Source organism: Coccinella septempunctata, chromosome 6, assembly GCF_907165205.1.
Source record: "Coccinella septempunctata chromosome 6, icCocSept1.1, whole genome shotgun sequence".
Lineage (NCBI taxonomy): Eukaryota > Metazoa > Arthropoda > Insecta > Coleoptera > Coccinellidae > Coccinella > Coccinella septempunctata.
Window position 1 is genome coordinate 29058302 of NC_058194.1, and position 25806 is coordinate 29084107.

The 25806-nt window shown below is 38.2% G+C and overlaps 3 protein-coding genes across 4 annotated transcripts in view; 2 read left to right on the forward strand and 1 right to left on the reverse strand.

The window, feature by feature from the left end:
• LOC123314759 (fibrillin-2-like) overlaps positions 1–3988 on the forward strand; it is a 34194-nt gene extending 30206 nt beyond the window's left edge. For both annotated transcript variants that reach the window (XM_044900092.1, XM_044900093.1), the window contains 10 exons: positions 57–349; positions 567–699; positions 755–1003; positions 1065–1268; positions 1515–1640; positions 1696–1935; positions 1991–2361; positions 2433–2669; positions 2817–3026; positions 3310–3988. In XM_044900092.1, coding sequence (XP_044756027.1) covers positions 57–349; positions 567–699; positions 755–1003; positions 1065–1268; positions 1515–1640; positions 1696–1935; positions 1991–2361; positions 2433–2669; positions 2817–3026; positions 3310–3534 — 2288 coding nt within the window. In that variant the 3' untranslated portion in view covers positions 3535–3988. The remainder of the gene's footprint in view (positions 1–56; positions 350–566; positions 700–754; positions 1004–1064; positions 1269–1514; positions 1641–1695; positions 1936–1990; positions 2362–2432; positions 2670–2816; positions 3027–3309) is intronic.
• A 3180-nt stretch (positions 3989–7168) lies between these two features.
• Positions 7169–7813, reverse strand: LOC123316024 (protein trunk). Its single transcript, XM_044901934.1, has one exon. The coding sequence runs from the start codon at positions 7811–7813 to the stop codon at positions 7169–7171; it is 645 nt and encodes a 214-aa protein (XP_044757869.1).
• A 3441-nt stretch (positions 7814–11254) lies between these two features.
• Positions 11255–25806, forward strand: part of LOC123315796 (Krueppel-like factor 13) — a 142656-nt gene continuing 128104 nt past the window's right edge. Inside the window, exon 1 of the mRNA XM_044901653.1 lies at positions 11255–11995. Within this exon, the coding sequence (XP_044757588.1) occupies positions 11440–11995 (556 nt within the window). The 5' untranslated portion in view covers positions 11255–11439. The remainder of the gene's footprint in view (positions 11996–25806) is intronic.

Below are 25806 nucleotides of genomic sequence, written 5' to 3' on the forward strand. Positions count from 1 at the left end.
TCCATGGTGTACGTTCCGTAAAGAATAATATCAGTTATATTTTTTGGTATTTTCAGCCGAGTTCCACAAGCTGTGCCCAGAGGGACCTGGAAGATTAGAAACAGGAAGCGATATCAACGAATGCGAACTGATGCCGAACATTTGCGAAGGTGGTGATTGTATCAACACAGACGGGTCCTTCCGCTGTGATTGTCCGCAGGGTTATGTCCTGGACGACAGTGGCAAGAAGTGCGTAGATGACAATGAGTGCGTTGCGAACCCGTCAATTTGTGGAAACGGTACCTGTACCAACGTGCAGGGAGGGTTTGAGTGCAGGTGCAACGACGGGTTTGCCCCAGGTCCCATGCAAGTGAGTAACTAATCGAAATTCTTTCATTGAACAGCTCAAAATGCAAAGCAATCATGATTGACGTGTCTCTGGATGTGTGAAGATCCAAATACCGCTGTAACTACGAGCAAATGAATAATAATGAATGTTCTGTTGTAATGAAACAGAAACAAAATAAAAACAATATGAGATTTGAAAAAAAAATAGAATCTAGGGGTAATAAGCTGTCCGATTTCAGGTGTGCGAAGATGTGAATGAATGCTTGGAAATGGGCAATCTGTGTGCGTTCAGATGCTACAATATCCCTGGATCTTACAGATGCATCTGTCCATACGGTTACGCCTTAGCTGCTGATGGCACACACTGTGAAGGTAAAGTCCTCCACTCCACCATAAAATGTCTTAAATAAACTGAATCATCTTGCAGATGTGAATGAGTGCAACACACCAGCAAACAACTGCAAATTCCAGTGCAAAAACCTGATAGGAAGGTTCATGTGCATTTGTCCACCTGGTTACCTTCAAATACAAGGTAGCGATGACTGCGTCGACATCGATGAATGCTCTGCCGATCCATCCCTGTGCAAGAACGGACGTTGTTACAATCTGGAAGGCTCCTACAGGTGCGAATGTTTCGAAGGGTTCGAACCTACTCCAGATAGGAAGAGATGTGTTGGTAAGTCTCAAGGAAGTGAAGGAATCTCTTTGAAATTCACTTGGTGTATTTTGCGTTGCAGATAGGAGGAAAGAATTCTGTTTCCGTAAACTTATTCAAGGACGTTGTGGTAGCGCCAATAGAGAACTCCGAAGGGTTACAAAAGCAGATTGCTGTTGTTCCATGGGAGAAGCGTGGGGACCTAGCTGTGAGATCTGCCCATCTAGGTATTCACCTCAATATCAAGAAATGTGTTTGGACAGCGGCTTCACAGTTGATGGAGCAGGTAAATATTGATACGACGGATAATTTGTTCATCTTTGAACTAGAACTGAGCACAGATGAGAGATACATTGCTCTACTTCTGAAGATGTTAATGAAGGATCGTCAAAAACTTCATTCAACCAAGTGTGTTCTCTTGGCAGGGTTTAAGGGAGAAAAGCAAGTTGCTCTCAAGAGCACTGAGTGCTACTTTGAAAGCTCTGTCATTTGGTATTTGATCACACTTGAAATTTTCTCCCTGTTCTTTCAGATGTGAACGAATGTGAAACAATACCTGACCTCTGCAATAATGGAAAGTGCATCAACACCCTAGGATCATACCGCTGTATCTGCAATAAAGGTTTCAAGGTTGATGAATCTGGACTCTTCTGCAGAGGTATTTCTATGACGATTGACATCGATTCACTCTTAATCTACTGCTTACTCCTCAGATATCAATGAATGCGTGCTTCATCCTTCCCCTTGCCAGTACCACTGTCATAATACCGAAGGAAGCTACACCTGCTCATGTCCATCGGGATATCAGCTGAACGTAGATGGCATTTCTTGTGTGGACATCGACGAATGTGAAACTGGCCAACATATTTGCCCCCATGAATGCATCAATACCAAGGGAAGTTATAACTGCAGTTGTCACGAAGGTTTCAAGCAAGTTGGTGACGAATGTCATGGTAAGAGGAAGGGTACAAATGGTTATTTTTTTTGGTACAACGAGTCTTATTTCAGACATCGATGAGTGCAAGTCAGGAGACCTCTGTCCGAGACCAGGTAGATGCATAAACACCTTGGGAAGCTTCAGGTGCATCTGCCCCAGAGGTTTTAAGGTCGACCAAACCGGCAGTTTCTGCATAGACTCGAACGAATGCAATGACGATTCGAAATGCACGGAAGGTTGTCAAAATCTCATTGGTGGATACAAGTGCAACTGTGGTCCAGGTTACGTCCCCCACTTCTACTACAACGAGTGCGTGGACGACAACGAGTGCTTGAGAAACCCCTGTGGAGATGCTGGAAATTGCTTCAACACCCCTGGTAGCTACAGGTGTGGTTGTCCTCCTGGTTACCAGTTCGACGCAGGACTTAACATATGTGTCCAGGTAGGTTTACAAGGCTTGTGTTAGGCGAAGAATTGTTTTGGTGTATTCTTCCATTATTCGTATTTTTATAGGTTAGCGCAAACTGTGCAAATGCTCCATGCAGCTATGGGTGTACGAGAGTTGGATCAGGCTTTTCTTGTGGATGTCCTGGAGGATATCAGAGGATAGAACAAGGTCACTGCTTCTCGTCATTGAACGCAGTGTATACAGGTGACGATGAAATAGGCGACGTCCCAGTGTATCCCATAGATCCCAATCCAGATACCAACAAGAAATTGATAAGTACAGAAGGATGCTTTTCTTGTCGGGTAAGTGCTCTGCTTATTTCATGAGTATGTTTTCAGTTCGCACATGATTTTTCACAAATATCTCATATCGACACTTTGGGCTCGATAAAAACTTACTCTAGCTATGTTCTGTCTCTTTTTTGGACATTCGATCATTTGTTTTTCAAGGTGAACGGCAGGCATCGTCGTAATCTGAGGCATAGACGGCATCGCGATCGTTCTAACCGAGCTGAGATTGGGGAGCTTCTGAAACACCCAAAACGCAACAGAAGAACAAGAAGAAACGCCGCAGATGGCGTTACCTACATGGAGCTGACGTATACGATGGATCAAACGAAACACAGAACTAGGCTGTTCAAAATAACGTCTAGTGTCAAGGTGAGAATTTTCAGTTGTCACAATGAAGAATGAAAAAAAAAAGATTGATAAAATGAAAATTAAACTAAATTACAGTAAATCGCCAAAAATGTTGTGTCAACAGTATGTAATGGATGCAATTTGTTTGTTGTTTTTTACTTCATTTCGAAGATATATAGTATTCTTCTTGGATTTGTGACTGTTTTTTATATAGTAGCATGAAGATTTTTCGAAAATTCAACTGTTGATTTTTATTGATTGATGAAGAAATATTCCTTTAATTTGAAATTTCCATTTGTTTAAGTTGAACGTGGAGTATCGTCTAGGAAACAGTAAAGATCAAGCCAAATTCGAATTGTCAGAGAAAAATGGCATTTGGTCTCTATACTTCAAGAAAAGAGTTCAGAAGCCAGGAGAATTCGACCTCATCCTCTATGGACGACCGCTAGTAGACCCAGAAGAAAGATACCCGAAAGAAATCTACTCCAAATCCTTCACTTTACGGTTACACATAATTGTTACTGAATAAGAATAATTTAAATTATTACTAATTTATTTGAATCACGAATGCCTTGTAACATCAGGTTCAATATTCACTCAGAAGAAATGTATTTTTTGAAACGCTTACATTTAAGAATGAAAATTGAAATCACAAAAGAAATCGAATAGTTGTGCAATATTTGATCACTGCCTTCTGTGTTCAGTTCTGAAATATATACCATTAATGAGGGGGGGGAACTTTTTACTGCCTGAAAAATTGTGTTCAATATGATGCCCTATTCGATCATTGGCCATGATATAAATAGCAAAAGGGAGAAATAAGTATTAGAAATAAATTTTAATATGATTATATTTACAGTTAATTGAATTCATATTTATGTGAAGCTTAAAATAAGTTACCCATTATATTTATATGGAAATCTTGTAAAATATTGCTTTAATTTTTTAATTATGTAAGGATGCAATAAACTAATTTTTTACTACGAAGTATTTTATTTTTACCTGAATAATCAATCCGAATATTCCAGAAAAAAATTGTCAGAAAATAAAATTTTATTATTCGAGGCGAAACAGGTAAGAGGATGAGAAATTCCATTCGAATATATTAAACAAGTTATAAATTTTAGCGATTGCTATAGGTACGGATTAAGTGAAAGAAATTTTCATTTCACATATCTTTTAATGAAAAATATTAGATACATATAAGTATTAAAACATCAAATCTGAGATCAAAGTAAAAAAATTAAGTTACTAATATATACAATACAAATTTGTATGTTTTCATCTTTTACAGATAAGATGAAATCCATCCATTTCAAATATAAATTTCATTAGTTGCTAGATACACAAACAAGATACGCAAATGGTCTGACTACCTGACACTGTCGTCTTTATGGCCCTGGCCATAAATCAACATCAATGCTTTATTGACCATTTGAGTAACTTGACTGATGTAATGTACCTAACTTATCGAAGAATATTTTATCGAGAAATTATTACAATCTTCATTTTTATTAAAAGAAAAAAACAAATATATTTACAAATATATAAAGCTGTTTGAAGTTGTCAAATTCTTGAGATGGTTCTTCTTTTTTTACCTGAAATATAAAAATGAGTTTATGAATATTTTGAATTTCGTACAATAATCAGTAAATTACATTTAGTCCTCATTATTTTCCGATTCTGACTCCAAATGTATTAAATGCTTTCAATATGCAAATGTACGATGAGCAGGGAATCAAAAAACCACTTTTACCATTTCTCTGTCAAAAAATCGTTTTAAGCTTTCATCGCGTTAATTCATAGCTCACTTTCCACATCATTACCGATGATCAATTCATGAAAAGACGCCAAACTACTGAAATAAACATTAAATTTAATCGAAATATAACTCGATTTGAACTCTGCAACAACGTATATTTGTTTTCAAGCATCCAGTAGTTTATCCCAACTTCCATTGACACCGTTAACTCTAAACTCTGATAAATAGCTTGAAGTTGTTATTCTGTTCCTGTTCTGCTCCTCTGAAAGCCCAATAAAAGAGGTAATTATGTCATTTGTCACGGTTGTCATGTATCTGTTGCTTCGATACCCCTGAATAAAGCGTCTCTTCTGGTATTTGAATGCGAAGAAGAAAGAAAGATGTTGGGAAACATAATTTGTGATGGTTATCAGAACTGTAATTATGTTATTCGACTGGAAATTTGGATTTCCTCCCATTGGTTTAAATGAGGATATCTGAATAGTTCATTCATTTTCCTGTTTTTGGCTTGAAAGTTTAAGAAAAGGACGTTTGAAATCGGATAGTTACGAGGATGTATTGATATCTAGTTATACCTAGACCAGTTCCATGCATAAAAAAATATTGCGTTACCATAGCAACGAACAATAACTCATTAGAAGTGTCAGCGTGAAGTTTGAGGTCAAAAAAGTAAACCAGAGTTACGCGATAAATTAAAAGGAAGAAGATGTCTACAGAAATTGTGAAAATAGAAGAATTGGAGTATCGAGCCATCATCAAGTACCTGTATTTAAAAGGGTTAAGAGGTGAGCAGATTTACGACGCTATGCTTAATACCCTTGGTGATCAATGTCCTTTGCATGCGACCGTGAAAAATTGGACTGCAAGCTTCAAAAGAGGTGAATTTTTCATTGAAAATGATCACCGATCAGGAAGGCCTGTTTCTGTGTCAGTCCCCGAAAATATCGATGCAGTTCATGACATGATTTTATCAGACCGGCTAAAACGGATATCTGAAGCACTGAATATTTCATACGAACCCGTTCATCATATAGTTCACGTCGATTTGGACATGAAAAAAAAATGGCTGCAAAATAGATCCTCAGTGTTTGAATGTTGACCAAAAGAGTGCAAAGGTAGAAGCATCGCTTTCGATCTAAGCTCGATTTGAGAACAATGTAGACTTCTTAAACCGAATTTTTATTATGGATGAGACTTGGGTACATTTCTACGATCCAGAAACAAAGCAACAATCGATGGAATGGCGACACTCTAGTTCTCCAAGACCTAAGAAGTTTCGTGTCCAAAAATCTGCTGGAAAAGTTCTTACTTCAGTTTTTTGGGATTGCCATGGATTAGGTAATCATGATTGATTTTTTGGATAAGGGTAGAACTATAACCGGAGATTACTATTCGACATAACTGACCACTCTACGGAAAAAAATTAGAGAGATAAGACGCGGAATGGTATCCATAGGTGTTTTGTTTTTGCAGGACAACACCCCTGCACTCTAATCCCATGTTGCCATGCAAAAAATTCGTGCTTTAGGGTTTGAATTACTAGAACACCCCCCTTATTCAGCAGATTTGGCTCCATCCTACAATCATCTCTGTCCTCAACTGAAAGAAAGTTTGAAAGGTCGTAAATTTGCTTCCAACGAGGAAGTAATAAAAGCTGGTATGCAGAGCAAGAAGAAACATTTCTTTTTAAAATTCTAAAGACGTTGCTGGTTTGCTGTAATAAATGTATCCAAGGAGAATATGTTCTAATGTGTGAGTAATGAAATATTTTGACAGTGAAATTTTGTTTGGTTCTATAGTAGGCTCAGAATTTTTTAATATATCCTCGTACTATCAATTAAACATTGATATTCAACAATGCAGGAGTACTTATGTCTTCTTGGATTTTTTTGGACTTTACCTAAAAATTTTAACACAGAAGGTGTGAATAAATAGATTCAAAATAATGTGACAATTGAATTCCTTAAATATTGACATTCAACTGGAAAGTTTTGACATAATACGTATATCATATATCGATTCATTGGGAATTACGGACCTAAATAATGAAACATCGAATATCCAGGACAATCTATGGTAAAAAACGAGTATGTTCGTCTGAAAAAAAACTTCAAAGTTTATTTTCACAGCCAACAAGCTCAACTATAATTTTGCATTACATTGACTTGATGTTGCGATGTTTATTATTATTATTTTACAATCTGGATATGTTAAAACGTGAATTACAGTATAATTGGAATGGAACAACCCGAAATTGTGAAGAGAAAAATTTCAATTACAAAGTCCCCGGCGGCATTCGATGAGAAATCTGATATGGGCGAAGAATTCGAAGTTAAACAATTCAACTTACCATTAAATAGACGTTCACTGGGTTTCTAATTGTTCCCCTAAACTGGAGTTTCTAATTATTTACGCAATCACAGCAAAAGTTCACCGCTCTCTCCTCCCAGACCCACAGCTCCCTGAGATCCCTGGGAAGTCCCGAGTATCCAATTATCATGCCCCGCTCCGCCAGGACGCACAGATTCTTCTTCTTCCTCAGGATTTTCACGGTGAAGGACCGCGGCTCGCATCTGAAAAGGCTGTACCAACAGTCGGACTGCGTGCATTCCACCGTACGTAGAAACCTTGGGAAATAATCGGGTCCTAGGTCCTTCCAGACTATGACAGAGTCGCACTGCCACTCCTGACGTCGTTTAACGCTCCTTTTGAACCTCCTGGAGTGGTGCTTCACTCCCTGGATTTTCACGTGGTTCTTCACCATCCAGGCAGGGTCCCCTGCCAGTTCTTCGTAGTGGGTGTCGTCAACGTAGAAATCCATCTCGAAGTTCGAGGCTCTTTTCATTCCCGTGCCGGTCGGTGCAGTTTCTACAGGGGGATCGATGCTCATGTATCGCGGGTTATAGGAAGCCCCCAGTACCTCCTCTAAGATCTCCTTGGGTATTTCCCCACATTTCGAATCTTCCTTTCGGGACATCAGAAGGGCAGAATGCCCCGCGCGGGGGATCACGAACAACAAACAGTTGATCAAAATTATCCTCAACATCTTCACTTCGTCAAAAACTCTCTCACTTTGGCAACACCGGACGAAATCGTAGAGTCATAGACCAACGCACTCTGGTTTAAGACTCAAACTGAATATTTTCGACTAAGTTTCGGCTTATATAGGGGTGTCATTAAAATCCGTTTAAGAGAATACAAAGAACGTTGTTAACTGCTGAAATATAGCCGATACCTGTAACTGTCCCAATTGGATTGAAACATAAACTGTCTTTGACATTCTGGGAACCTCTGCATGCAAAATCGCCGCAAAAATTCATTTGGAAATGGATATTCCGCGTCCTACAAATATTATTCATCTTTACATCTGCTTCTCTGCTTATACAGGATGTTCCTGAATTGAACGTACAAACGAAAAGGGTAGATTCCTTAAGTGAGTTTAAGAAAAAAAGTCCCACGAACATGGGGTCGCAAACGTTTCGTTTTCGAGATACAGAGTGTTGAAATTTGAATTTTTTTCAAATTTTTTTCTCATAGTATCTACACTTCAGAAGATATTCAACTGAAATTTGGCATAGATTTTAGAGTTCTCACCACGTGACATGGCAATTTCGATAGAAGATCTACAGGGTGATATTTTTTCTGGAACACTGCCACCTGTTCTTCTGCAGAAATTTTTTTTGGTGAGCAACTGTTAATTTGAAAAAATGTAAAAAAAAGCTTTGTTCTCATACTAAACTTTTCGGTCTCTTGTAGTTTTGTCGTATCTACCAACGATTTCGAGAAAAAAAATTTTGAACGATTCTCTCGAAATTCTCGTAACTATGATAGGAAGGCCAGTTTGTAATCGTTGGTAGATACGACAAAACTACAAGACACCGAAAAGTTTAGTATAAGAATAAAGCTTCTTTTTACATTTTTTCAAATTAACAGTTGCTCACCAGAAAAAAGTTCTGCAGAAGAACAGGTGGCAGTGTTCCAGAAAAAATATCACCCTGTAGATCTTCTATCGATATTGCCATGTCACGTGGTGAGAACTCTAAAATGTAATATCTATGCCAAATTTCAATCGAATATCTTGTGAAGTGTAGATACTATGAGAAAAAAACTTGAAAAAAATTCAAACTTCAACACTCTGTATCTCGAAAACGAAACGTTTGCGACCCCATGTTTGTGGGACTTTTTTTCTTAAACTCACTTAAGGAATCTCCCCTTTTCGTTTGTACGTTCAATTTAGGAACACCCTGTATTTCACGCCAACTAACCACAGTATTTCCGTGGAATTTCTCCATTTAGTAAGTATTTTTGTTATGAGGCTATTGGCTCAAATCTGCCGTAATCATAGCTTGGTTTATACAGGGTGTTCGTGGATAAGTACAACAGAGGGTGATTGTACATGAAAAGTAGATAGACTTTGCTATACACACAAAGTGAGTCTTCCACTCGTACAGATAGATATTCAAGCAGTAGATTCTTGAGATCAAAAGAAATACTTTTTTCCCTTACCATTTTTTACGGATCGGCTCGGTTTGAAAGATACAGGCTGTTGAAAAACCATAAAAATGTTATTTTTAGTTTATTCACAAACGGTTTTATCGAATGAAATGAATTTCGGAATATAGTTTTTCATTTATTTGATGAATCTTTTTCGAACACATGATATCACCAACGTCTTCCAGTTTTCTCATTATGACCATTACATACCATGAAAATACCAAAAATTCAAAGAACCCAACTCTTGAAATTAAGTTGGACGTTATCTAATGTATTTTGGACGTTTTGTGAAATAAAAGTACCTATTCCTCATATTTTCACGTATAATGCGCCGTTTTCGAGTAATTCGATATTCAAAAATAAAAACTATCTCTGATATTTTGACAATTGAGTACTTTGGCTGAATGCACCACCATGAAAAGATCTACACATCGTACTGTCACAGATTAAGCTAGTTATTCTGAAGGTAATTTTGTTTCTGCAGGGGTGGCACAGCTCATTATGAAAACTTAAAATGGCTATGTCTTTCATCAGGTCCTAGTCAGAAGATTGGTATAGGAAAAAGTGTTTCTTTCAACCTCAAGAATCTACTGTTAAAATATTTCTAAGAGTCAAAGACTCACCACTCATCCTGTATAGTTGGTTGATGTTCGTGAAAACATGCTTATATATTGGTGGGTTTTACGAAAAACACCCTGTAATATTAAATTAAATTAAATAAAGTGCTATGCCCTGAATAACTTTCAGAGTATCAAAATATGTATTCGTATTCAACCCTTATTCTCAGAACATAAGGAGAAGGTGTAATCATCCAAGTCATAAAGTTGAAAGGTAGAATTACCAACGGACATGCTAACAAAGAAATTAGAAGGAATACGTAATGAGTGTCTCAAATAAATTGGATTGTTATTGCCCATATCTCGTTCATCCCTTAAAGGATTGTCCGACGGTTAGCAGGTACCTAATAATAAAATTTCTGCGAAGGTTTCTCTGGGTTGAAGCGAAAACTCAGGTCAATATCCGATTCACTCCTGATAACAACTCTCTATTGAAGCTGATTGAAAAGTTTCAGTTTCGGTATAGGATGGGAAATTCATCAAAATCTTCATTTTTTTGAATGGCAACCCTTACAGAGCGGTATAGGAGGAGAAATTCACCAAAATCTTAAATTTTTTTAATGGCAACGCATTTTTTTTCTGTTCGTTATTTGAAACAACTAAAAACGAAGAAAAAATATTCAAATAATGAAGATAAAAAAAAAGTTTTGATGAATTTCTGTTTCGATAATGGATCTACGTTTTCGTGGACCCTGTATATAATATGGTTATTTACAAGAAAAAATTTCAGTGTATCATTTATTGTTTAGATACAGTCCAAATTTGAATCAATTATATAGAATAGGGACGAAGCTATAGTCCTTCATGTAAGCACCTCAAACTGTCAAAATATTAATAAAAAGTCAAATTTCTCGAAAACCGTTGAGAATTTGGGCAAAGTTGTGTTATCAAACTTATATTCAAATTTAACAAGGAATTCAAAAATGTAAAAATATATAGGGTGTCCGATTCAAAATAACGAAGTTGATAGCTGTGCAGAAGAAACGAAACACTTTGTATAGTTCTAAGTTATTTCAGGAGATGCTCTACTTGAAAAGGGGAAAGTTTTATTCGATACTCTTTTCTGTAAATATAATAGGATTAGAGTAATCGACCATTGCCCCATGGCGCGGACACCCTGTATCATCAGTCTTCAACAACGAATTCAGCAACCTGTGGCACGAACGAAATCACCGTATCGCATACAGAAAATTGGATACCCTTTCTACTTGATTTGTCTCTGACCGTTCCAGGTGCTCGGGAGGAAAACCTCCCGGATGGAAAACTATAAACGCCCGTGAAAATCTAAGGGCGCATTGTAGAAACGGAACAATTGGAGGGGGCCGGGCAGCCTATCGCTCCCAGTCCGGACGACACGACCGCAGTCGCAAGCACAGTCCGCGAGGGGGCGCAGCGATCGCTCAACAACGTCCGCGTTTCGCACACTCAACGTACACGCCTCCTCAGGAGCGGATTCGCGCGCGTCCAGATATGCCCCGCCGGTGCTCCAGCGTATCTTCCGACGCGGGATGTTGTGAATACGATTAATCGGAAAACTCCGAATGTTCAGCGGGAAATCGGCATGGATGAAGTAAGATTTGCCGCCCACTGTCTGCTCGAAATGTCTCACAGCAAGGACCACCTGAACCGGCCCTTGGATCTGTCCGTGTCCGAGCACCGAGAAGTGGTACCTTCAGCTGTGATCGTGGAGACCATGCCCAACATTTTCCCGGTGCCCCATGGCAAAGAAACGAACGGTGCGGACAACGACAGTTCTTCCTACATGGTGGCCCGCATACTCACGGATCTGACACGCATAAAGCAGGAACCGGTGCCGGAGGTTCCCTCAGATAACGAGGACAACCTCACCATAGACGAATCGGATGACACCTCGGAAGAGGGCGAGATTTGCAAGACCGTCGAAGACGTTGAGAGTGATGGTGTTGTTCAAGTGACGTCTTCGGAGAGGGGGGAGAAGGCAGCTACAGTCGCTAAGAAAACAGGAGCTAATCGAAGGGCTGACGCGACCAACAGGCAGGTGTCCCAGGTCAGGAAGACGCACAAGTGCGGCTACGAAGGCTGCCACAAGGTTTATGGTAAAAGTTCGCACCTGAAGGCTCACCTAAGGACGCACACAGGTGAGTGAGGTCGAGCTTCAAAACAGGCAAAGCTTTTATAATACGTGCACCACATTATACCGAACTACGGATGACCGTGGTGCTAAATTTGATGGCCCATGAGGAGCAGGAAGCCTACACATCGGTTCTAAAAGTGCACCACTACGAAACTTTCAAATCATATATAAATTGGTCATTCAAAACGAAGCAGTGGCTCTGTGGTTTGGCAGAACCGTGAATTTTTGACTCCAGGGTCACAACATCTAAGATCAAATTCGAAATAGTATCTCTAGAAGCCTTACCCCAGGTTTTATGATGCTTGATCGGGGAATCAACGCTTGATTGACGATTAGACGTCAGTTTGTTTTCAATGGATAATTCAGTCATGATCATTCAGGATATCATTCTCTCATCAAATTATGATGTTTATACCTCCATTCGATGGTTCTCAATTGCTACTTCTTCATTATATTCGGAAATGATAAGGTTTCAGTGATTTTGTTTTAGAAATCGAGCGACTGTCAAATCGTTGATCGGACAATCAAAGCTATATTTTGAATAGGGAAGATGGGGTAAGTGATAGCTCATTTTAAAGGTTTTTCTGGTCTGAGTTGAGCATATTAAATATTTTTTCATTCAATCCATTCGTTTTCGAAATATTTTCATTTAAATGTCGAACAACTTTGGTTTTCCCCTCAAGCACGTTGTGTAAGTAAATCAATGGAATTTTCACTAATTTATGCTGCAATTCCGACAACAAATCTACTGTACGGTTCTGGCACTGGTTATTTTCGAAAAATGAAGAAATTATTTCAATTTTTTCTGCCACTAAATATACTATTTTCACCTCGATTTTTATCAAAGGAAACATACAGTATTACTTTGAAGTCTGATGTATGGCAATTCAATCTTTTCAAAATATGGGGGTTGGAGAGATACTGTTTCGAATTTGATCTTAGAAGTTGTCAATCTGGAGTCAAAAATTAACGTGTTTGAGCATTTTTCCATAACTGTAGCAATTTTTCGATAAAATCAAGCAGCTAACTGCATCTTTCATTTTACAAGAATCATATAGGTATTATTCGGGTTAGGAATATCAAGCTGTAAGTAGAAATGGCCTAGAATTATGATCTTTTCAACCCAGGCATAAGCAATTCTAGGTGTTATTGATGAGAGAGAGGGCCTAAGTTTCAGTTAACCCCTCTTCTGCAACTTCATAAACATGAAAAATCCTTTTCATCTTATCATCTGTCATGACATCACCCACCAATAGATTGTTTCGATCAACAAGTGCGACAATAGTTACCCGATCAAATTAAGATACTGTATATGCTCTACGCGTGTCAGATTTTTGGAGCATATGTTAATTGGACCCAAAGGAAGCTTCTTTTCAAAGGACTGACAATTTGGACGTGACGCAAGGTCACAGCGGTCCTTTGAAAATGTAAAAAAAAATCGTTACTTGTACGTAGGTACTCGAGCGTGTCAGATTTTCATACAGATGGTTAATCTCGGTGTTGTAGACGTGTTGACCCATTAATCTGACACTAATCAGGAGGGGTTTTCTTAATCTGACATTTTGAAGATGATAAAAATCCCTTTTTTCGAATATTTCCCTCCCTGTACGTCTAATCGTTTTTGTATTCATTATGAAAGTTGTAGATAATAAAATTCTGCACAACTTTTGTCGGAAGCAATTTTACATACTCTTAACCGTTCTCGAGTTAGAGAGCGATAAGGGCGAGAAGCTTAGCCACACATGCGAAAAGGCAAGGTCAATGTAGAATCCCAGTATAATCTACATTCATCCAATTGTCAAAATGACAAGGTATTTCTATCATGACAATTTCGAAATTAGAGTCTGACTGAAACTTAGAATGTACTATTTTCCAACGAGTGAATTTTCGCTTCAGCATGTATCGCTAAACACCTCGTATTAATCGCCATATATCTCAAAAACGTTTGAAAGTAAAAAAAATTGCTTGGGACAAAATTTTTAGAAAATGTTATGCTCTACAACTTTTATAATTAATGCGAAAAAGATTTGAAGCCCAGGCAAGGAGATAATTAAAAAAAAAACTGATTTTTGTAACCTTTATGGCCAATTTTTATTGTTTCGGCTTGTTAAAATTGTCAGATTATATTTTCTCCGTTATTCTTGAATCATTAGCTTCAAAATAAGAAAAAACGCCACCGCGCTCGAGAATGTACACGTGACGTTTTTGTTTTGCAAGTTTGGCGCCCTCCCACACATTTTCGACACGCTTAAATTATCAGATTAAGAGAATATATGCTTTTCAACATATAATTAACCACATTTACCCCAATCTGACACGCTCGAGTATGTAAAATGATCGTTTTTTTTTTTTACTATTCTGACAAGCTGTCCTAGACAATTCCCCCTATATACAGGTCTAATTTTTGGTAGAGGTGGTAGGGTCCAAGGTATGTCCCCTTGTATTAATCTGACACGCTCGAATAAATCCCGAATTTCCCTCTTCGGCTCCCCAACTATAGAAAATGAGTGGAACAAACGTTCAAATCAGAAAACACCCAAACATGAGTTGGAGGGTTGAAATATTGCTGCTTACGCCCTAAATCGCTATGGAGGAGAGCTCAACATGATCATCTCGGGATTAAGCCCCCATATAGAGCCATCCCGAACAAACATGAATCCAGTTCGGACAGATGTCTGCCGGTTCATCTGCATAATCGATTCCATCTGCATAACCTTCTTTGAATACCGAAGAAGCGACGAAGAAGCGCTTCAGGTGTTACCGCCTGACTTGATTCCCTCCCCCGCAAGGGCTTACCAAATAGGGCCTTTCGACCTCAGTTTACCTTTAATGATATCCCCTGTTCGCCCTTCGTTTTATATGATATCCCGATGGGGTTGACTGGACCGGTGGAAAAAAGGAGATCTGGGATGCCCAGCCCGAAGTGGAGCATTCAAATTCCGTCGGATTGGAAGGGGAATGATGATTTTCTGTTCGAATATCGAGATGAAGGGTCTGAGAATATATTCGGGTCGAATTTTCCAACGATTTGTCAGGATGGAATTCGGAGGAATAATTTTGTTAGGGTTGAAATACGTGGGTGGTCATAGGAAATCATCTCCATTTTGAAACTCGTTTATTTCTCCCCAAGACCTCCACGCTGACCTTTAGAAAGCATGATTCGGTCGAAAACATGAATTATATGCGCTTATTCGAATATAATGGAGTTATCTGTTAGGCTGGTTATAAAATTCTTTGGGAGAACCGGAATATTACGAGGATATATTAAAAATTCTTATCCTACTATAGAACCAAACAAAATTTCCACGTCAAAATATTTTATTGCTCAACATATTCTCCTCTTAATTGGATACATTTATTACAGCGAACCTGTACAGTCTCTAGACCATTCAAAAAAAATGTTTCTTCTTGCTTTGCAAACCAGACCTCCACAGATTTTATTACCTCCTCGTTGGAAGAGAATTTACGATCTTTTAAACTTTTTTTCAGTTGAGGAAAGAGATGACAGTCGTATGGAGCCAAATCAACTGAATAAGGGGGATGTTCTAGTAATTCAAACCCTAAATCACGAATTTTTTGCAGAGCAACATGGGATTAGTGTGCAGGAGTGTTGTCCTGCAAAAACAATACACCTTTGGATAGCTTTCCGCGTCTTTTCTCTCTAATTTTTTCCCGTAGAGTGGTCAGTAATGTCAAATAGTAATCTCCGGTTATTGTTCTACCCTTATCCAAAAAATCAATCATGATTACTCCATGGCAATCCCAAAAAACCGAAATAAGAACTTTCCAACAGATTTTTGGACACGAAACCTTTCAGGTCTTGGAGAACCAGAGTGTCGCCATTCCATCGATTGTTGCATTGTTTCTGGATCGTAGAAATGTACCCAAGTCTCATCCATAGTAACAATTCGGTTCAACAACATCGTTTTCAAATCGAGCACAGATCGAACGCGATGCTTCTACCCTTGCACGCTTTTGGTCAACATTCAAACATTTGGGGATCCATTTTGCAGCAATTTTTCGCATGTCCAAATTGACGTGAACTATGTGATGAACGCATTCGTATGAAATATTCAGTGCTCCAGATATCCGCTTTAGCCCAATTCGACGGTCTGATAAAATCATGTCATGAACTGCATCGATATTTTCGGGGACTGACACAGAAACTGGCCTTTCCGATCGGTCATCACCTTCAATGGAAAATTTACCTCTTTTGAAGCTTGCAGTCCAATTGTTCACGGTCGCATACGAAGGAAATTGATCACCAAGGGTATTAAGCATGTCTTCGTAAATCTGCTTACCTCTTAACCCTTTTAAATACAGGAACTTGATGATGGCTCGATACTCCAATTTTTCGATTTTCACAATTTCGGTGGACATCTTCTTTCTTTTAATGTATTGTGTAACTATGGTTTACCTTTTCGACCTCAAACTTCACACTGACACTTCTAATGTTCAACTAAATAAGTGAAATCATGCTTCTTACTGCCCATTTTTGATGTATCACATACCCCATTGTCAAAAATGTGAAAACAATTGCTTCTACCCTTTGAAACTCTTCTAACTCCTCCGAGTATAATTCGCGAAACAGTAAACCTCGAGCCCAGTTATATCAGAATTAATGAAATCTCATACAAACCCAGTTGATGAACTTTTACTTTATTAACTTCAGAGAACTATTCTAAACCATAACGTGGGAATAGCTAATCAAATTGCAAACCTCATGAATTATTCATCCGGACGGCTAATTTATTTTATTCACAGAATGTACTGTACCTAAAATGAAACCCACCTTGGCGAGAGTGCTTCTCCCATTCGGAAGTTCTTAATTTCTGGACGTGTCATGGACGTAGGCTGATGAAAAACTGCAAAGAATCGTGAATACATTTCCTTCTAGAAAGTAATAAGCGGAAATAGCCTTCTGGGAAGTAATGCCAGTTTCCCCGATGAAGCTTATTTACTTTTCTATTGATGCTATAGTTTCTTGATTTCTCTTCTTATGATATATTCATCTTGAGAATTACACAGTTTCAGGGACTCAGTGGGTAAAATTATCAATTTCTATGGACAAGGAAGTTATGAAAAAAGATTTTAAAAATTCTTCATAGAGTATGTTTCTATAAAACCTCGATACAGCCTCCCTCCTTTTTAGTAGAATCTCTTCGTGGTGCCAATGAAAAATAGCCTTCGAATTCCTTTTATGACACTGTGTTTCAGCTGTTTGGCACGTCTCCAACCTGTCGAAGTGTTTAATGGGTATTACACCTCGAGTAATCCACTTATCTGGTCATTGTTTCGGTATGTATTAATCGGGTGTTAACTGGAAGAACGTTCTACCCCCTTAATTCACCGTACTCTCATTAAAAAGTTGAAAGTCGGCTAAGTTTCTTCAAGGCTCTTGAAAATTAATCGTGCAAGTTGGTAACGAGAGTTTCAAAATGAGCAAGAGTGAGTATAACCGTCAGTTACCTCACATAACAGGGTATATTGCTCTTTAGGGTAAAGCGGATTTTCTTATACGTTCAGTAAAAGCTTCATGAAGATTGCCGCGTTATGAGGGGGATTATTATTCATTAGGAATGAAAAAATCTATATTATTCGCCCTATGAAAGCTTCAGAATGTTATTTGAGAGCAGCAACGTTCAACTTCGGAAGAAGCTGCAGGTTTCACTGTTTCCATAGTTTTTTTAATAAAGTACGTAGTAAATTCCACCGAAAAGTTAATCATGCACGAAAACTAACTACATCGGGAAGAATATGATACTTCAGACTATGAGTTCATCCAAATATACTACGCAAAAAAATTAACGCACATTATGGAAATCTCAAATTTATTCTACAACTGAAGGTGTTCTCAATGATAATTATTTTTTCAGAATTATGCATGGATATGTTATCCACTTTCAACGGTTTTCTTCAATACAGATGTTTTTTTTCCAGCAGGAATAAAAAAAGATGATATTATCAGATTTTGAATGTATTGGCTCCATTCTAAAATCAGTTGTTCTCGATCAATTCTAGTGATCAATAGTTTTTCTTTCGTTTGATTTTCTACTCTCAATCGCTATGCAACGCGAAACACGCAATTTGACCCAAGAGGAATGTGCCCAAGCGGTAGTTTTGCGAGAAGAAGGGTGGACATACACAAGAATTGCAGAAAGGTTTGGAGTTTCCCATACAAGTGTGTACAGAATGTTGCAGCGATTCAGGGAGACAGGTATGAATGTCCGAAGACCAGGACAGGGTAGACAACGGGTAACAACTGTCGTTCAAGAACGTTACTTGAGAGTTTCTTCGTTGAGACAACGTTTTGCAACCGCTCGCCTCCTTCAAATTCAGCTTGAGCAAACTCATGAGGTTTAAATTAGCACTCAGACAATAAGAAATCGCCTCAGAGAATATGATTTAAGGCCTCGTGTCGCGGCAAGAGGCCCAGCTCTTACCCCAGCCCATCGAAGGGCGCGTTTGGATTTTGCGAGAGAGCATATCCATTGGGAAGAGGCCGATTGGGAAAGAGTTCTCTTCACAGATGAGTCTAGATTCTGCCTCTAGCATTGTGATCGACGTTCCCTTGTATACAGACGTCCACATGAAAGATATGCTCAGTGTAATTTCCTGAATACTACTGGTTTCGGGGGAGGATCGACTATGGTATGGGGTGAAATATCTTTGACTGCTCGCACACACCTAGTGGTCGTTGATAATGGAGCTATGAATGCTGATAAGTATATAAGGAACATTCTTGAAGAGCATTTAGTGCCATTTGCCCCATACATTGGTGAAAATTTCATTTTTATGGATGAAAATGCCAGACCCCTTCGTGCGCGCATCGTTCAAGAGTACCTTGAAGAGGTTGAAGTGTCTCGAATGGAATGGAAGTCCAGATCTCAATCCGATTGAGCAGGTTTGGGACAACCTCAATAGAAGTTCAGAAAATCATTCAGGTACTCTTAACGACTTAGGAATCCAACTCGGAGAAATATCTGTACGAGTCATAGACTCACCCTGTATATATTTAATATTCTCATAATATCCCATTTAATTATTGAAGATGAACCGCCCTTCTATTTGAACTGCCTGCGACTACATGCAACAGAAATTGTAAATGCTGAATCAGATACAGATGAATGTATAATTAGAACATCTGACCAACTTTTGGGCGTTCAAACAACCCTTCAGCTAAACTTGAGCGGTAACTACCTGCATATATGTCAACCGAAAATGAGAGTCTAATATGATATAAGGTCAACATTAATACTGGGTACCTAATTCCAAACACGAGTAAACAGAAATTTGGTTTTCATGTTAATTCATACCGAAATTAAATTTGAAGGGATGGAAGAAAAGTTGGCAAAATAAATTAAGGTATGTTTGGAAAATAGATTGTTTCATTTATTGCCCATTTCATTAGGTTGGTGAGCAAATTATGTTCACATTTTATATGTATTTGGCGATATACTACCTGTTCTTTCAGTATTGCTTGAATCTAGGATTTTTGGGTGCAACATTGAGACGCTCTCATATATCTCAATAACAGGCTTGGAATTTTCCTGGGACACCAACAATCCATATAAAGTTGGCGGCAATTTCATTCCAGACAGAACTTTCTAATTTTAAGCACTCGATAAAGCTGGCACAAAACGTATCCAGATGAAACTTATCGGAAGTTTAAGTGGAAGGATAAAACCCAACCTGACATAATCATCTTCTTGACAATTTTCTCTGGAACTTTCCTACAGTGAGATCAAGCTTTCGTTTCAGTTAAGAGTCCTGTTTGAGTTTGAAATTTGTGGATCTGAGAGAGATCCGATAGAGAGATGGAGTAGTGTCGAGGGAGGAAGTAGTAGCTTAGATTATCTCCCGAACTTGGAAATTGAATTTAATTCATTACCTCCCTGGGAGAATGCCGGGGACGATTTTTATGCGAACCAATGGGAGGGATGATCTCGAGTTTTCAATTTTTTTCCGATCTCCCCGGATATTCTTGATGGAGTGATGGTATTGAGATAGAGATTGCTTTCAACATTCGTTATCGCTGGAAGAATTCGAAAGCATTTTTTTTCAGATTAAAAGGAAATAATTTCTAATAGCCTCATAAGAAACTGCGCAAAAAAATTAACGCACATTCTGAAAATCTCAATTTTAATGAAAGTTAACTCTACATTGACTTTATAACTTATTTTTTATGTTCTCTCGGGAAGGTTTTGAACGAAACAAGACACATTGAATGGAAGAAAAATTCAGGATTTCACCGAATCTTATGTGAAAGAAGAGAAATGAACAACTTTCAAAATACTGAAATGCTGATAAGTGATTAACTACTTGGTATTTCCACCCCTTGCGTTAATTACAGCTCGGCAACGACGGTTCATACTCAAAATGATTTCTCCGAGTTGGATTCCTAAGTCATTAAGAGTAGCTGGATGATTTTCTGAACTTCTCAGCCTTCTATCGAGGTTTTCCCAAACCTGCTCAATCGGATTGAGATCTGGACTTCTTGCTGGTCATTCCATTCCAGAGACTTCAACCTCTTCAAGGTACTCCTGAACGATGCGCGCACGATGAGGTCTGGAATTATCGTCCATAAAAATGAAATTTTCACCAATGTATGGGGCAAATGGCACTACATGCTCTACAAGAATGTTCCTTATATACTTATCAGCATTCATAGCTCTATTATCAACGACCTGTGCGAGCAGTCAAAGACAGTTCACAAGATATTCAAAAACCTGGAATAAATATTGCAATTGGTGGTTCGTGGTTAACACCATGTTACATGCCTATTTCGATAGTAAATCTACAGGGTGATATTATTCTGTCACCTGTTTTCTTCCAGAACATTTGTTTGGACAACCACTATTAATTTTGAAAAGTGTTAAAAGAAGCTTTGTTGTTATACTGTGTTTTGTCGTATCTGCTACCGATTTCGAGAAAAAAAATTTTGAACGAGTCCCTCCAAATCATCATAAAAATTCAGTGAGCTATGGTGAATAAGTTCATTGTTAGTTTTGACACATCGAATTTAACTCGGTATTTCTAATAGTGAATGTGTTTCCACAGCTTGTTTTGATACCAATCCCAGAATTCAACATTTGCGATCCCATATTTGTACTTCAAATCGAGAAACATCCTGTATACAATCTTCAATTCGAGAAAAATAGGAATATAGTGGAAAATCGAACAATTGAACACAGCCGAGGGTTGAAAATCGGTATTTTATCGAGTGGCCATTACTCCAACCCCCAAACATCGTCCCCGTGTACCCCTAGACACATTCAACGTGGAAAGGTTCCACATCCAGAATTTTTTCGGTCGAAATCGATGGGGTGGCAGTAGGCCGTGGCAGGATTTCCGGCAAAAATGATGTCGAATGGTTTCATCCGACCACTTAAACTTTTCATAACTTCTCCCCCTTTCTTGTTCTTCGAACCCGTCGAGGGCCTCGTAGTAAAAAGTTCCTCGGGCGAAATCACCGAAGCTTAATATTTACAGAATGGAAAAGTGTAATCTTTTAAACTACTTTCTGCTACGTTCATTATGCTGCCTCGGACCGAGAGTAACTTGAGTAAATCTCACTAGAAAATTCATTATCGTATTGTGAATTAATTCTTGTTTAGAGGATGTAAAATCCGCCATGGATCAGGTCCGGGATTAAGGGGTAACGGCTCCTTGTATTTATTCTGGATGGGACTGGCTGAATAAATCGGCGAAATTAGTTTTTGAACAAACAGCGAGTTCGTTCGATCGATTGTTTCATCGGATGTTTTGGGACGGAAATGGAACTTTGGTATTAAAGTATTGAAGTTACTCAGCTTCACAATGTTTCCAAAAAACGTTCCAGTTTACTTTTCCCATGAGGGTTTTGATGAACAGGTGATAATGAATATGCAGGGTTAATATGAAATATAAAAAATTTCCGCTTCGGAATATACCCACTGCTCCAGAAAAGTTAGGTAAGTTCAAACATTTTGTGACCGTTTCAAAAGATGATGATTCTCGTCCACCAAATGTTGATTTATGGGGAATCGATTGTTTTTTCATTATCAGCATTGAGTATATATCCGTGCGTGTTTCTGGGTCAATAATCCTAATGCTGAAGACTACTTCGGCAAGCGTGACCCCATCTTTTTGCAAAAAGATGGGGTCACGCTTGCCGAAAAATTCCCATGGGAATTTTTCGAAGTTCAACTTTCGAGTCGATTATCTTCCAGGAAAATTATCGTAGATCTGAATGTTATACATATTCTGGAAGTGCAACTCTTATAGTGATGAATTTGAGAATTTCATCCATTTCGGCAGAACAATTTGGTCTTGAGGAAGTTTCAACTGACCCCATGTTTTTGGGAATTTTTCGAACGTCAAATTTCGAGTCCCGTATCTTCCAAGAAAATTACCACAGATCTGAATGTGATACATATTCTGAAAGAACAACTTTTCTAGTAATAAATCTGAAAATTTCATCTATTTCAGAACAACCGTTCGGTCTTGAGGAAGTTTTAACTAAACCCAACTTTTTGAGAATTTTTCGAAGATCGCCTTCACAGTTATTTATCTTCCAGAAAAATTATATTAGATCTAAAAGTGATACATATTCTGAGAAAGCAACTCTTCTTGTAATAAATCTGAGAACTTCATCCATTTCGGCGCAACCGTTCGATCTTGAGGAAGTTTTAACTGCACCCAACTTTTTGGGAATTTTTCGAAGGTTAGCTTTCGAGTCGTTTATCTCTCAATAAAAGTAACTAAAGATGAAAATGTGGTACATATAATGAAAGGGCAACTCTTCTAGTGAGAAATCTGAGAATTTCAACCATTTTGGAACAACAGTTCGGTCTTGAGGAACTTTTAACTGAACCCAACTTTTTGGGAATTTCTCGAAGGTCGTTTTTAGAGTAATTTATCATCCAGGAAAATTATCGTTGATCTAAACGTGATACATATTCTGAAAGAGCAACTCTTCTAGTGATAAATCTGAGAAATTCATCCATCTCAGCTCAACCGTTCTGCCTTGAGGAAGTTTTAACTGAACCCAATTTTTTTGGAAATTTTTCGAAGGTCAGCTTTCGAGTACTTTTTCTTCCAAGATAACTATCGTAGATCTAAATATGATACATATCCTGGAAGAGCAACTTTTCTAGTGATAAATCTGAAAAATTCATCCATCTTTGCGCAACCGCTCGGTCTTGAGAAAGTTTTAACTGAACCCAAAATTTTGGGAATTTTTCGAAGGTCAGCTTTCGAGTCGTTTATCTCTCAATAAAAGTAACCGTAGATGGAAATGAGGTACATATTCTGAAAGAGCAACTCTTCTAGTGATAATTCTGAGAATTTCATCCATTTCGGCACTACCGTTCTTTCACGGAAAGATCCACATTCGACGGGCGTATTTCTTAGAAGAATCATGGTAGAGCTAAAAGTGATACATGTTGGCGTCGTCATATAAAACAATTGTTCTTTATGAATACTTGCTTGATGACGAACCAGAAGACATTTCTTCAATTGTCATAAATTACTGTAGTTGAAATAAAATATCATGGAGAATATGCATCTTGGAAAAACATCGATAACCTAAACTTTTGACGAGCAGTTTATTTTGCAGTTCAGTACCCACTTGTCGTCACAAATTCCCAACTTGGCGTAGAGTGATTTTATGTTTTATTCAGTATGGAAATTCCATGTAAGAAAGACCCAACAACAACCCGATATCAAAGAGCATAATGAGAACATCATTCAAAACCTCATTTCCAGTTTTGCTGCGGCACGCCCCACAACTACCCAGATCATTATTCACCCTCGTCCCTTCCTGGCATTCTCATCCAGTTTTATCAGAAATAATAAGGGACGTCAAGAATGATTCGGAATCGGTCTGATTGCGTTTCGCAAAATCAACAGCCCTTTGACTCCCGACGAATGTTTGTATACGAATAACGAACTTACACGTTCAGCCACACCGTGTCCCCATTCTCTGCGGCGTAGGGATGGGCAAACGTGAAAAAAATATCGATATATATTGTATCGATATTTCTCAACAGTATCGATATATATCGTGAAAAAATATCGATATTTCGATATATCGATATATCAGAATATTCGGGATGAAACACAGATTTGGAAGTGTTATCAATATTTTTATTATTTGAATATATCGGTTTAACGATATATACCAAATTTGTAGTTACCCATGAGCTTTATTAAAATTTTCGGAATGAAGCACAGATTTGGAAGTGTTATCAATATTTTTATTATTTAAAATACAAAACTAATATCGATTACTATTTTGAGTGCAAATTGCACGTGCACTCCCTTTCTTTTCGTTTAGAACTACTGTCACAAAGCGTTACAATGATCTACCCGTACCGTAGATACATTGAACTCTATGGGAACCCATAGAGTTCAATGCGTACATACGAAGGATTGAACTACGAAGTTGACCCAATACACCACTCATTGTCGTGGTTGTTATACTACACACTAAACACATCAGATCAACGATGTGCGACACATGGAAAAATATCGAAATTTGATACTTCGAAATAAATATCGATAGTCGATAGTATCGGAATTCGAAATATCGACGATATTTATCGATTATTTTTTTAAAAAATATCGATATTTCGATATATCGATATTTTTCGCCCATCCCTACTGCGGCGCCTTTGATGATTCAACCGATACAAATTAATGTATAGAGAAATTCAGTGAAACGTCCACATATTGGTGTTTCGAATCTGTCGTTGTCATTTACATATAGTCCCTATGAACAAGTAAACGAGGATGTATTGATATCTAGTTAGCCTAGACCAGTTCCATGTATAAAAAAAATATTGCGTTACCGTAGCAACAAACAATAAGTCATTAGAACTGTCAGTGTGAAGTTTGAGGTCAAAGAAGTAAACCAGTGTTACTGAATACATTAAAAGAAAGAAGATGTCCACCGAAATTGTGAAAATCGAAAAATTGGAGTATCGAGTCATCATCAAGTACCTGAATTTAAAAGGGTTAAGAGGTAAGCAGATTGACGAAGATATGCTTATGGTGATCAATGTCCTTCGCATGCGACCGTAAAAAATTGGACTGCAAGCTTCAAAAGAGGTAAATTTTCCATGAAGATGATGACCGATCGGGAAGGCCAGTTTCTGTGTCAGTTCCCGAAAATATCGATGCAGTTCATGACATGATTTTATCAGACCGTCGAATTGGGCTGAAACGGATATCTGAAGCACTGAATATTTCATACAAACGCTTTCGTCACATAGTTCACGTCAATTTGAATATGAGAAAAATTGCTGTAAAATGGATACCCAAATGTTTGAATGTTGACCAAAAGCGTGCAAGGGTAGAAGCATCGCGTTCGATCTGTGCTCGATTTGAAAACGATTAGACTTCTTAAACCGAATGGTTACTATGGATGAGACTTGGGTACATTTCTACGATCCAGATACAAAGCAACAATCGATGGAATGGAGACACTCTGGCTCTGCAATACCTAAGAAGTTTCGTGTCCAAAAATCTGCTGGAAAAGTTCTTGCTTCAGTTTTTTGGGGTTGCCATGGAGTATTCATGATTGACTTTTTGAATAAGGGTAGAACAATAACCGGAGATTACTATTCGACATAACTGAAGCACTCCACGGGATAAAATTAAAGAGAAAAGTCGCGAAAAGCTATCAAGGGTGTTTTGTTTTTGCAGGACAACGCCCCTGCACACAAATCTCATGTTGCCATGCAAAAAATTGGAGATTTAGAATTTTGAATTACTAGAACAACCCCTTTATTCACCAGATTTGGCTCTATCCGTCTATCATCTCTTTCCTCA

What these genes read in the sequence shown, in the direction of transcription:
- LOC123316024 (XM_044901934.1), bottom strand. Translation starts at nt 7,813, where the DNA reads ATGTTGAGGATAATTTTGATCAACTGTTTGTTGTTCGTGATCCCCCGC.